The sequence below is a fragment of the Chelmon rostratus genome, chromosome 7 (genome assembly GCF_017976325.1).
Source record: "Chelmon rostratus isolate fCheRos1 chromosome 7, fCheRos1.pri, whole genome shotgun sequence".
In the NCBI taxonomy this organism is placed as follows: domain Eukaryota; kingdom Metazoa; phylum Chordata; class Actinopteri; order Chaetodontiformes; family Chaetodontidae; genus Chelmon; species Chelmon rostratus.
This window is the reverse complement of record NC_055664.1, coordinates 4,744,059-4,757,079: the sequence shown is the minus strand read 5'-3', so window position 1 is coordinate 4,757,079 and position 13,021 is coordinate 4,744,059. Positions and strand designations below refer to the sequence as shown.

At 40.1% G+C, this 13,021-nt stretch overlaps 1 protein-coding gene across 2 annotated transcripts; it reads right to left on the bottom strand.

The window, feature by feature from the left end:
- Nucleotides 1–850: 850 nt before the first annotated feature.
- inpp5ka (inositol polyphosphate-5-phosphatase Ka) lies at nt 851–12,599 on the bottom strand. 2 transcript variants are annotated; one of them, XM_041941399.1, is made up of 14 exons: nt 12,500–12,599; nt 11,966–12,059; nt 9,172–9,276; nt 8,769–8,877; nt 8,498–8,614; nt 7,944–8,119; nt 7,631–7,742; nt 7,404–7,513; nt 7,230–7,256; nt 4,976–5,201; nt 3,804–3,941; nt 3,638–3,721; nt 3,441–3,545; nt 851–3,305 (listed from the first exon to the last, which is right to left on the bottom strand). In XM_041941399.1, the coding sequence occupies exons 2-14, from the start codon at nt 12,049–12,051 to the stop codon at nt 3,210–3,212; spliced, it is 1,491 nt and encodes a 496-aa protein (XP_041797333.1). In that variant the 5' UTR covers nt 12,052–12,059; nt 12,500–12,599; the 3' UTR covers nt 851–3,209. The 2 variants fall into 2 exon arrangements, with proteins under 2 accessions (XP_041797333.1, XP_041797334.1); XM_041941400.1 differs by lacking the exon at nt 12,500–12,599 and having other exon boundaries at nt 11,861–11,992.
- Between the last annotated feature and the right edge of the window lie 422 nt (nt 12,600–13,021).

The following is a 13,021-nucleotide window of genomic DNA, read 5'->3' as shown; positions in this document are numbered from 1 at the left end:
TCGGACAACACTGAGAAACATTTGGCTGAATAATCTCCAGAAGAGTGATTTAATGCTCAAAGTAGCAGTTAACACCACAAATAGAAAACATGTAATATAATGTCAAACATTTGGTGTCAATAATGAAGATGATGCCACAGATTCAACACTCATATTTAGAACGTTTTATTTTGATCTGAAGTCATTTTTTTGCTGTTTCCTGTTCTATACCAGATGTTTTAGGATCTTAAAGTGCGCTTATATTCCTGTGAGGAGTGTGACCTTGTGTTGATGGCTAACGGTAACGCTAACAGCAAAGAACATCCCAAACTTCACTTACCGTAGCTAACGTTAGCCGTTAGCGCTAGCTGTTAGTTAGCTGTTAATGTTAGCTAACTGGTTTGAAACACACACATTGTTGGCGCGTTGTTTCTCAGTGGAGTTATGAGTCAGCACAAAAAAGGTACATTACAGCAAAATAACAAGTGTTTTTTTTTTATCTTACCTTTTCTCTGTGAGGTTGTAATCAACCAAAATATAGCTATGAGTTTAGATGTCTTCTGCTTCCGGCTCCATTAAACATGTAGACAAACGGTTACTATGGCAACGGACGCCACAGGCAGATGCGGTCGGTTGCTGTCAGTGAATAACTGTTCGTTCCACTGTTTGATGATAATAAAGTTCAAGTTATTGCTGTCAGTTACTGCTGGTTTACCTGTGGACAGTAAACAGCAGGCAGCCACACAGTGAGACTAATATTATTTGTTTGTATAACAAACACTAATATTAATTATTATCATTACTGAGGCCAGGTCGAATAATAGAAAACAGAATAGATAACTAACGCCTAATCAATAAATCACACAGAGACTGAAGTGAGACTTATTTAATATTTGCCTTTCCAAAGCTATAAATCTGTTGGAATTCAGTTACAGTCTATTACAATATTTCATTGCTATTTGAGAAAATAAGTCACTTTTTAGTTAAAACAAAAAACAGCAATGATAAAATTGATTCCAGCAAGCCAATAACGATGACATTGAGTAGAAGAGATCTTTGAGTGGGTGAAAGTTTAGAACAGCAATATTCTATCTGATAAATATTAATAATACATGTCGTATGAAACTGAGCAGCATAGTACAGTCCACTAAATGTAAAGCAACAAGCATTTCAAAGGCACTTGCTGAATCCATATTGTACAAACAAAACCAAAATATTTCTATTCCTTCTCACTAATAATAAGAGCATGGCTTCCTATAAATACTGATGCATTAACAATAAACAGTGTAACTCAGCTTATGTTCTCCACTTTGCTGTAATACCACAATCAGCTTTAAAAGGGAATGATTCATATTTTTAAAAACTGCAAGGTGCGCGTGGGCTAATGAGATAGCAAGCTGAAGATGAACCAGAGGTCATCCGCTCCACAAAAACACAAAGTTTATATTAAATAGCTACGTATGTTTTCAAGTCTCCAGGAAAAACCGAAGTTCAATCAAATACTGTGAGGAGGAAACAAAACTGCAAAATCTTCTCTTCCTACAGCGTCAATTCACTGACCACTAAAGTGAGATATTCTGTGAGCCCAAGGAATATTTTCAATTACATACAAAACTTTTCAAACCATAAATAGATTCAGTTTACATACTACAGCATTTTTTAGGACAGTACAGGGTAAGAGCTCCTGTAGAGCTGACAATTCTCTGCATATTTCTTAATAAAGAATGACTTTTTAGCCAATACTACACATTTTTACAGAAAACAAAGTGGAAGGGCAGAAGGACCGAGTCAGATCATCTTGTATTATTAGAGGAATTGTTCAAGACATTTCATCATCATTTATTACTTTACCCCATGTCTGTAGGACCACCAAACACAAACAAAGTGCTGCTGAACTCAATCTACTGAAAGTTGGGCAAATTACTACATAAAAAGTCTATAAAACTTCTCCAAAAACTGCATAATGCAAATGTGTTGTAGAAAAAAGGCACTTGCCCCATTTTATCATTTGTTCTTTCACCTACAATGCTCTGGTCATTTGCAGCTTACGGTGCTGCCAGATCATTCATGGTGTTATTTCTGTGACAGCTGCGATTAAACCACTCTATGTTTAGTGGTCCTACAGACTTCAGCAGGACTTTAGGTCACATGGACTGGCTGACTGTTACCTCTTGATGTTTTGAAGCTCTGATCATCCCTTGAACAAGGAGTGCACTTTTATTTTAAAGCTTAAAAGTTGTCAGACTGAAATGAACATTTGGAAAATATAGCGGAATATGAACTATTAACAAAGGCATTTCTTGTGTAAGCTCCTGCTCCAGCATCACAGTGAATAGGGATACCAATCTTATATAAGTAAGCAGTGAATTTTTAGACTCATTTTCCACCGTAAAATAACTCATTGTTTATGAACAACTTGATGTCATCATAGAATACCATGTAAACAAAAAAACAGCCAATGAACTTTCTTAGTTTTCCAATTCCCTTTTTGTAACTGCAGAAGTCGGGCAAAGTTCGTCTGGGGTGTTTTCACTCCTCCAAACAAGCCAGACTTCAAATATTCAGTGATACAGCTTTTCTTGCAGCCACACAAAGGCAGCCATGAGAGCAACTTCAACATTTACACAAATAATTTGAACCATTAACACGACCATAAACTGAGAGCCTCGAATAATCACACAAAGCAGCAGGCCTGTACACATCCTACAACTTACTTTACCTTCTATTTCATCAGTACGTCCACCCTGTTTCCTTCTATTCCTCAACAGGCTGTCAATCAAAGCCTTTCATCGTATTTTATAATGCTACCTCATTCATTTTATTATGCCTCAGGCCAGGGTACAAAGATAGCACTTCTTTGCTCAATGTAAGGCCAATTTAAATTTAAGTTTCATTCTATGGAAACTTTTCTTGGGTTTTAGGTCAGTTGAAGAAGGATCGCTCATGGTTTCTGCTTTGCATGACGGCAGTCACACCTAAACAAATGTGACCCTACAGACCAGTCATAAAAACCACACTGACCACAGAGGTGTAAGTAGCTGGCAGCCACACTGGTAGCGTTAGAGAGGTCAGTGGAGATGTGTAACAGCATGAACAGACAGCACTTCCTAATCTGCGTCTTCAATGGCAAGTTAGGAAACAATGTAATTAAAAGCCTTGGTGTGGTTCAGGCAATCCAGGCCCAAACAGATGCATTTCTACATCGTACCACCTCCGTGACTCCTGATAGATCAGTTCCAAAGGTCTTCACTCACTACGCTTTTGTCAAGTCCATTGATCTTCTCAGGCACTAAGCCTTCCTCAATGGCTACCTTGGACTCGTGGACCTAAAAGAGAGACCAGCAGGTCACAGTGCTACTTACTTACATGCCCAGTAACTCTACTTTCAATTTCCAGTTGCCAGATAGGATGAAGAGGAAATACATGTCTATTAGTCTATGCAGTATGTGCTTGTTACTCACCTTGAATGGTTCACTAATTCCAATGATGCTCTGCAGAGTATTGCTGTAGTAGCACAGCACACACTCTCCTCCCCGCACAGGGATTTCTTCTTTACCCACATATACCTACAAAACCAGACACACATTTAACCGGTGATGTTTTTCTCCCGGTAACATGTCAAAATAGAGATCAAACTCATTGCTGCGCAAGTTACTACCTGCATGATTTCTTCATTGAAGGCCACCTCATCGTCTTTGACCCATGTGTAGGTGATGTAGTCTGACACGCTGGTGAATCCAACCTGAATTTCAGACACACAATCAAGACTTTCGCACTGAAATGTCACATTTCAATTGCCAGCGGTCAACGGTTGTATGGCCAACCTTATAGAGTCCGATCCAGTCCCATGTACTGGAGGGGAACGGCTGCAGAGGGCTGTAGAGAACCATGGAATCCAGGTCTGCGCTCCAGTCTCCCTCCGCCTGCAGACGCACCAGAGGAGTCCCGTACATCTTCCTCAGCTGGACAGACGGAGAAATAAACTCTGAATTTTAAATTATCTTGACTTTTTAAGGTAAATGAGATACAAATTAATCTGTAAATGGCAGATCTTTTGGAGCTATTTAACAGACAAATTATTCTCAACATTTCAGGAGTGGTCACTTTCATTTTGACCTCTAAATAAAGTGGCCTTTTAACACTGTCAGAGTATCTGACTGCCTCTGTTTCTTGACTGTAGTTATAGCCTGACATACTGAATTTTTGAGGTTTAGAAAATCAGACAACAATATGCCAGCAAATATTAAACAGCCAACAAATAAATGAGCTCATATGGATTTCTTATTTTTTCTTATTTTTCTTATTTCTTATTTTTAAATTGTGACCAACATACCTATTGTAGAGGACATTTTACAGTTGAGAATCACCTTGTCAGTGCCCTCTGTGTAAAACTGTGTAATGGGCACTGTTTCTATCTAAATAACCACAAGCCTAGTTTTGTATGTCTATACACTGATGCCAATACATCTAAAATAAGCTAATATCGATTGATATATCAACCTGGCTGATTTATCAGTGGGTTTATCAAGTGATTCCAGATTTCAGCAATTTCTGTGTGAGTACAAATGATCATAACAAATAGAAACCATGACTGAAGAAGTGAAAATTAGACCCACAGTGTTATAAAGTACAGTTGTCCTTTAGAAGCCTTTAAAAAATAAGGGGTGGCAAATTGCTACATGCGTCTGTCTCCCAATACTTTCTCATTTTCAAAAGCCTGCCAATGGGTCTCAGTTTCAAGTCCATTTGTCCCTACTTCAGACATATATCTTTAAAAAGAGGATATAGATGCATGCTTTCTTTTTTAAAAAGGCCTCAGAAACTCCCCTAAAAGATGGGAACTGTAGACCTTAACAAACGTTACTCAAACAGGAGAAATTAGTGCTAACTAATTGTAGTTAGTTGGACTAAATCAAAATAAACATTGTGTGTGTTCACAAAAGTAACTGAAGGACAGCGAACTGTATCGGAGTCATTCTGGAGAGCTGTTTCTCACCTCCAGCGTGAAGATGCCGATGACAGGCTTGTGGTCACTGATGCTGTACTCCATGATGCTGGTGTACGAGTCCTGCCTGATCTTCAGAGGGTATTCTTCATCCTCTTCCAGCTGCCTGACCTTCTTCGCATCCAGTCCCACTCTGTCTTGCTCTTCAGGGGGCGGAGCTTTGGGTCGGAGCCGCCACAGAATCCTGTCGGTCCAGGCCGGTTTGCGCTTCTTACCGCTGGAAAGGTGAGAATAGATGATGGACAGACACAGAGCAGAGAGTTGGACTTCAGTTAGGAGACAAAGTCAAGTCTTTGTAGTAAGAACCAAGGATGCTTGAGGTGCATGACTGGGTGATGGATGAAAAAAAAGGGAAAAAAACAGATGAATGTTACCACTGACAAAAAACAAGGTACAGTATATATGGTGGGGTCACATCTCATCTCTTTCACAAGCCTTTCTGCAATCACTGCCATTACCAAGATATTTCAGCCACACATACACACACAGGTATGTTACAGGTATGTGCCCTGCATAAACACTCCAAGCAACAATAGCTGGCTTGCATGTTGTTATTAGATTTTTTCTTCTGCTTTGTCTAATTTTCTCATGTTTCCTCAGATTGATGTACACATCATGGTATTACAGTATGTTGCTTGTAATAGTGTTGTTTCCTTCATCTTTCTATGTAGTGTATGTCTCTACCTCTGTCTGTTGCTGTTATTTCTGTTATGTAGTTTGGTTTAACTTTTTTATTTAGTTTAGTTTAAATGACCTGTAGAGCTACATCAATCCTATTTACCCTCATCACAATTTTGTGGCTATTTTCACATTGTTATTTGTCCTGGATGCAGGTACTCACTTTTTCTGTCTCTGCATTTTTAATCTGCCTCAAATCCCTAACTGGTGGGCTGTTTTTTCAGCATCAGGCCTTTGAATAACTGAAAAAACTAGAGTTATGGGATGATTCAGAGGTCTGGAATCAGGCCTTGCAATAAGCTCTATATATAACACTATATCAGACAATGTGCCAAAAAAATTATAAGCTTCGTGGGCCTCAGTACACCTCTTATATGAATCCAGTACAACAAGTACTCTCCATCTCTGCTGTTTGCTCTTGTCCCATTAAAGAGACCACCAGTTGGCCATCATAATCTTTCATTGATGTAAGAACTCTAATTCTACCTTTGTATCAAGCATTCAGAAAACACTGTAAAAATATAAAGTAAAGACTTGACAGCAGGTGTTTCCAGACTATACAGTAGCTGCTGTGAGCTGGGCGATATCCAGTTAAATTCAAATACACAGATATTGAATTATCCGCAGTAGTAGCACTCGTATTACCAAAACATTTATTTCTGGCCATGCATCTTAGTGGTTATGTAGCAGCTGTTCTGGGACCCAGAGAGGTTTACACACTGGCTTTTATATAAACACACTCAGAAAGCAGTATGATGGTAGTACACACAGTAGGTTAAACACGGGTTAATATGGACTATTGATATCTTGCAATTTAAAGGTACCTTGTGGAGTTTTTTGTAAAACTAATATTTTAATTATGCACCCTCAAGGCTTAACAAATTATTTAACGTCTTTCTATCCTCACCAAACATTTGCAAAGTCAATTTCTTATGCATTTCAAAATCTGCATAATTTACATCAATGTTTGCCAGCTAGAAGTCCATGCATTTTGCAGTGGCACTGCTGCGCTTCTTGGTGCATTACTGCCACCAAATGTCTACCAGTAGAATAACATGAAACTGCATCTCCACTAGGACCTGAAGCATGCAGAAATGATGGGAAAAAAAAAAATTCCATTACCCCATAGAGCCACAAATGATGGGGGGGAAAAAAAAAAAAAAAAAAAAAAAAAAACTCCATAAGGTACATTTAAATGCAACAATGTTGGTTCCTGGTTCCTAAACCAACAGGACTGTGAGCTCAGGCAGCATTCTGTAAAATAAACAAGCACTTCAGTCTTTTCTTTGCAGAGGCAATCTGACATTTGCCTTGAAAAGACTGTTCATCATATCTGCTTGTTTGCTTAATTTGCAGTGTGTTATAGATGAAGACAATCTTGATTAAGCCTTTGAAAAGAGGTTAAAACTTAACATTGCTATCATGAACGAAAAAGAGGACACTACTTTTCGCACCTTGCAAAAGTAGCATGTACGCACACACTGAAGTGTAGCTGGGTGAATTAAAAGAAGCTGTGACGTGATATTATTAAGGGAGATGTGGAAACAAATGTGTTTTCAACTCTTACTTAAAGCCAAACCATGTCCTGTAGAGCCTGTGAAGTTGAAAGAGGTGTAGATAAAATATATACAAATTAACATTTAAAGAGGCAAGTACTAGAAATAAAATGTGGCGAATAAAGTATGATAAATTAGGATTGACTGTGATTATGATTTCTTGTATGTTACTCGGAAGCAGTCACCTGCTGTCATAAGTATCTGAGTTCAAGTCAAACTTGTACGTGGGCTGAAAGTCCAGAGGCCCTTCGTCAAACTCCTGGAGCATCTGTTCTTTCTTCTTCATCACGGTCAACTGAGAACGACAACACACACATTTCATGACTCCTCAAATATAACTCTGGTTACTCATCCACCAGTCATTCAAGTGCAGTGCTGGGAGCCTTGACTGTCACATGAAACCTGGTCAAACCTGGTCTTTGCTCCACAGCAGGTTGTAGGTTTGATTGTTGATACAGGAGCGGACAAAGTGCATGCCGTGGTCCTGAATTCGGAAGTTGAGATCTCCAAACCAGAACACCAACCTGGACCAAGACGGGGACAGAGGAGGGATGAAAGACAGCACGAGAAAGCAGTTGACGGTAAAGGAATTAGAAATAATGAAGTATTAAAGAAAATGATAGTGTGAACGTACAGATTTCATACATGCAGGAAACACTGATCTGATTAGTATTATATTTTTAGAACATTTGTTTGGGTAAACTGGAGTCTGTCTGTCTACTCACCTGTGGTCAACAATTCTTGGAGCCTTTTTACAGTCAAAGGTCTGCGTGTCCACAATGTACTCAAACTCATCTACTCTCTCTGTGGCATACTGCATATGAGCAGCCAAGTGACAGTTCAGGAAACAGAGCATGTGGCCATAGAAAGACAGTCGGACCGACACCCCACCTTTGTTACCCTGAGGGACAAACCAGAAAAGAAACAGAGGAAGTTCTGTTGAACTGCTCTGTACTATTCATTTAGTTTTGATGTTATATGAGAGATGAACCAATGTGTTTACAACTAAGACAGAAACAAAAGACAAAGGTTTTGACAAGTGAAAAAAGAATTCATGAACTATTTTTTACATTTGGGAAAAAAAAAACAGTATTTACTTCTGCTTCTGTGGTTCAGTCCACTAAAGTGACGCACCAAGTGGGATATTTTCTAAACACATTTTACTCCATCCCTTACTGAAAGAGGAACTGCACCGATTTTACACATCAAAGTGTCATCAGTGTCATCAGAGTGCAATGCTAAATCAGTGGAGCACTCCTTAAATGTGAGTATTTCTCACCCAGTAACCGAAAATGCCTGTGCGTGTGTATGTGGTCTGGATGTCTCTGATGAAGGGGACGTGCTCCAGTTTGAAGAAGAAGAGCAGCAGCAGACCCTGCATTCTGATGGATGACACCTGAAACATACACATACAGAAAATACAGCACAACAGAAGACTCTCAGCAAGGATTCTCTCTTATTTACAAGGAAAGTTTGTTCTTGTTTACCTGTGAAAATGGGCTGTCACCTCTAATGTGTATGAGGGTGTTATGAGATGATTTATGCTGTACCTTAATGTATTTTCGTGGTGCCAAGGTGGACATTAACAGCTGACTCCACGGGTCATCGAATACACTGTCCGACACGAATCTCAGTGGCCCTGAGTACACCTCCTGCAAACTAACACACACACACACACACACGTTCCATCAATTTTGGGGACATTACACAGACTTACATTCATTTCCTGGAGACTTTGCCTAACCATAACCACTCTCTGCCAAACCGTAGCTCTTACTCTGAGCTTAACCCAAGTCTTCACCCTAAAATTTTATGATGTAAGGAATACATGGTACACACACACACAAGCACGCACGCACACACACACAGTCACTGTGTCACTCTGCCCCATATCCAGTTATATAAACAAAATACCGACCCCACCAATCATTTCACATTCCCTGTACCACCTACCCGATGACATAAAGGTCTGGGCTCTTTGGGGAGTTCAGATGGAGAAGTGAGGTCAGGTCATCCGGAGGATCAGCTGTGGCCACATTCCACGTCACCATGTGTAGCCTGGGGGCACAGAAGATAGAAAACTAGTCATTTGTGCGGTACTTGAATCCAACAATATGCATGAAATATGACAGAATGTCAGTAACAGATGGAAAACGTTTAGAACTGAACAAACTACTGAGTATGTAACTTCAAATATACAGGATCACCTCAAAGCTGAAAAACATCCAGCTAAACTGCTTCACAAAATAAAACAGCACTATACTTTACTATACGCTTTACAATCAAAGAGCTTCACTCAGTGTGGCAAAAAGCTGTTACAGTAAAAGCACTGTGCTTCCACCACAAGCACGTCAGGCTGCTACAGTTAACACATCATGAGGAAAGTCATCCTTCCAACCAAGCCCGCAACACGCACAATGTTCAGTTTTCTGTGCTCAGCTACGACAGTGAAATGTATGACAGAAATTCCAAGAACAGCATTCTACTGGAGCATTAGCAAAAAAAATAGGATCAAAAGCATCGTTTGTTGGCCAATGACAGGGTAGTTAACTGAACCCACAGGAGAAAAATCTCTGGACAAGGTTAAAGACAGAATAAAGAGTGAAAATAGCAAAAAGCTGAACAGCAGGCGATAGAGGACCATAATAACTGTCTTTCCAGCCTGAGCAGACAGAAAAGACAAGCGAAGAGGTGACATATGTTCTCCACCTGAAACTGTCCTTTTTAGGCTTGTTGGCTCTCTTGCCACAGATGAGGAAAGCGTTATCCAGTGTCTTAACCACTTTGTCGTGCAGCTCATTTTTGGGGTCCAAGTCATCCACGCAGGTCATCAGCTGGCTGAGCCGGTGGCGTAGAACCAGTTTACTGCCCGTTGACTGCGTGTGATCGCTGGAGAGGCTGTCAGAGTGGTCGCGCCCTTTAGAGCCTAACATCCAACTGACTTCATCCATTCTTGCTGAAAGTGTTAAATGCTGCAACGTCAGCTGTCCGCTTGAGAGCCTGAGCGCTAAAGTTACAAAATACGAGCATGCAACGTATTTTCCAAGGGACTAAAAATTGTTGACAGTGTAAAACAAAAACAAAACAATGCAAAAAAACTGACAATTTTAAGTATGTTTGAATTGCCTGAAAAGAATCAAATGAGCAACAGTCCCAAGTTTTGGTTGCTTCTGAAGAATCAAACCACTGAGCAAAATGAGGAAAGTCCTGGCTATAGGATTTGAGTGCTCCCAAGTTGGACTGAGTGATTAGAGAATTGCTTCATTTGTCTACAAGTCTTCTTTGTGTACTAAAAACTACGTATAATCTCATTGTAAAATGTTTCAGGCTTAGGCCTATTAAAAAATTGGGAAACTAAATGCGTGAACAAAAAAACTCAATTGCTCTTTCCCCAGGCTGGATAGCAACACATTGTTTTTTTTCTTCTTCAAATCCGCATTAGATGTGTATTGTTGAGCAACCTAATCCACCTGACAGAATGAAGCCCAATTTGTAGACGGCCAACATTTTTGCTTACAGGAAAAGCCTTGGGGTTGTGGTAACAGGGATAGGCACTGACATTAAACAACAGAAATATTCTGCAGATGTAAACTTAAACCGCACATATAAATTGCAGGACTAAAGGGAGTACGAGAAAAGAAGCAAGAAATAATGTGGACATTGTAAAGCCTGTCTTCCTGACTGACTTTATGGCTAAACTTGGACAATGTCATCTCTGTCTAAAGAAGGCAACTGGCAACAAGAACAACACGACACAGTGTCCACAAGGAGACATCTGGAGCAGCTTGAAAAATCACTCCTGCACACTCTTTTGTTTTACTCAATATGTTAATTGTGTTCCAAACATTAATTGGGTGCCGTTCCACGTGCTATCAGATCCCATCATATTGAGCCACTAATCATAATACCGTACTTCCCACTGTATGATTGGCCATCTTCATAGTTGTAATGACACTGATCATTGGTATACCTTCAAAAACAATTCCCCTGCATTACAACATAAAGAAACAAAACCTACTTCCCAAAACACCAAGGGAACTTTTTGTTAAGCAGTCAGTAGGTCTGTCCTCACCACCTACACCTCAACAGTCTGGTATAGCTCTACAACCAACCAGCACACAGCAAGAGGCTACAATCGACCATCGGCATTGCAGAAAAGACCACATGAGTTAAAATAATCACTGTCCAGGAACTATTCCCAGGTAGACACTTCAAATCACAAAATATTTTAGCATTAAGAAACAGAAGCAGTTTCGTCCCACATGCCATCATGTTTATGAGCAGTAAATCCAATCATTTTATGGCTGTGATAGTACAACTGTGAGGTAGTTGTACATTGAATGCATATCTATATATCCACTTACCATGCACCAGCCCCACACACACACACGAGATCATTAACCTAAAGAACATATATAACATTTCAAATTGTGGACATGCTGTATAACTCCACTCACTGCAGTAGCTGTCTGTTGTGCAGGTGTATTGAGTCTGATGACTTTAGAGGCCAAGGTCCATTCATAAATCTGGCTCCTGCTTACTGACAACTTGTCTGACAATGCTTTAACATCTTTTAAACTCTTTAACACCATATACCACCAAGGAACACTTAGAAACACAAAGAGTTTATTTTTAGTATTACCCCTGCACGCAGTGGTGGGCGCTGACCTTCAATGAGAATTGATTTGTTGTATAACGTTAATAGACTTTCGACAAACGCGACAGTGGTCGGAGGGCAGAGTCCAACCTGAAGCTGTCTCCTTCGTAGTTTCCCTTCCTCAAACTGAATTCTGACTGATGGGCGTCGGACTGCTCCTCATTCTCCTCCATCATCTCCACACCTAGAGGGGAATGAGACAAATCCACTAGAGCTGAACTTTGGCAGAACTGTTGCAAAACAAAGTAAACGCATTACGCTAATACGTGCAACAACGGTGAGGAAAGCACTAGTTCTGTGGCACTGTTAGCTAACATTGCTATCACCTTCAGCCTCTCGTGTTACTTTGAGATAACATTAAAAGTTAACAACACAGTGTATCTAACACAGTTTACGTCTGACTGGAGCAGACTCGATTATTTAGCTGGTAACGTTAATTTCCGTTAAGCTAACTGCACATAGCTAGCGTTACGGGTGTTGTGGTGCTGTCATCTGGTAATGTAAACGGTAACAGAAAACACTGCAGCTACCCTGCGTAGCTAGCTAACACAAGCATTTTTTCAATAAACATTCAACACTCGAATAAACAACCTGTATGAGTGAGTGTGTTTTATCGCATACTACCTGATATGCTTTTGGTAGTACTTGTTTTTCAACTTGCAAAGAAGCGTACAGTAACGTTGGACCACCACCAGCAGCTTGAGTACAGCAGCTAGTGTTGTTGTTACCGCCCCTTTACCGGAAGACAATGGATTTGCCTTCAAAATAAAAGCATTACATCGCACACGTAAATAAGACGCTCAAATCTTACCACTATGCTGATCTTAAATATTTGATTTAACCTAGCTACTGATTAATGTTAGCGTGAGGAAAAATAGGCAGTGAAACTAAGCATTTCGAAAGACTCTGTGCACCCTTTGCGCAAAACTGAGCGGTTTTATTCAGTTCACGCTTGTGGGGATGCTTTTATCTTGGAGGATTCGAGCTTGACGTTTGTTGCTGCTGCATCTGTTTGTGGTGAAACACCAGAGCTTCGTGACTGGATTTGAAGTTTATGAACAGACTCCTGATATTGAGGCCAATAATGCATCTGCAACGAGGAGAGCACTTGATCCACGAAAACCAAAATCATGACACCAGTCACAC

What these genes read in the sequence shown, in the direction of transcription:
- inpp5ka (XM_041941399.1), bottom strand. Translation starts at nt 12,051, where the DNA reads ATGATGGAGGAGAATGAGGAGCAGTCCGACGCCCATCAGTCAGAATTC. An exon ending in TCAGATACTTATGACAGCAG is followed by an intron (nt 7,257 to 7,403) that starts GTGACTGCTTCC and finishes TCAACTTCACAG; the next exon opens with GCTCTACAGGACATGGTTTG. An exon ending in TCAATGAAGAAATCATGCAG is followed by an intron (nt 3,546 to 3,637) that starts GTAGTAACTTGC and finishes CTGGTTTTGTAG; the next exon opens with GTATATGTGGGTAAAGAAGA.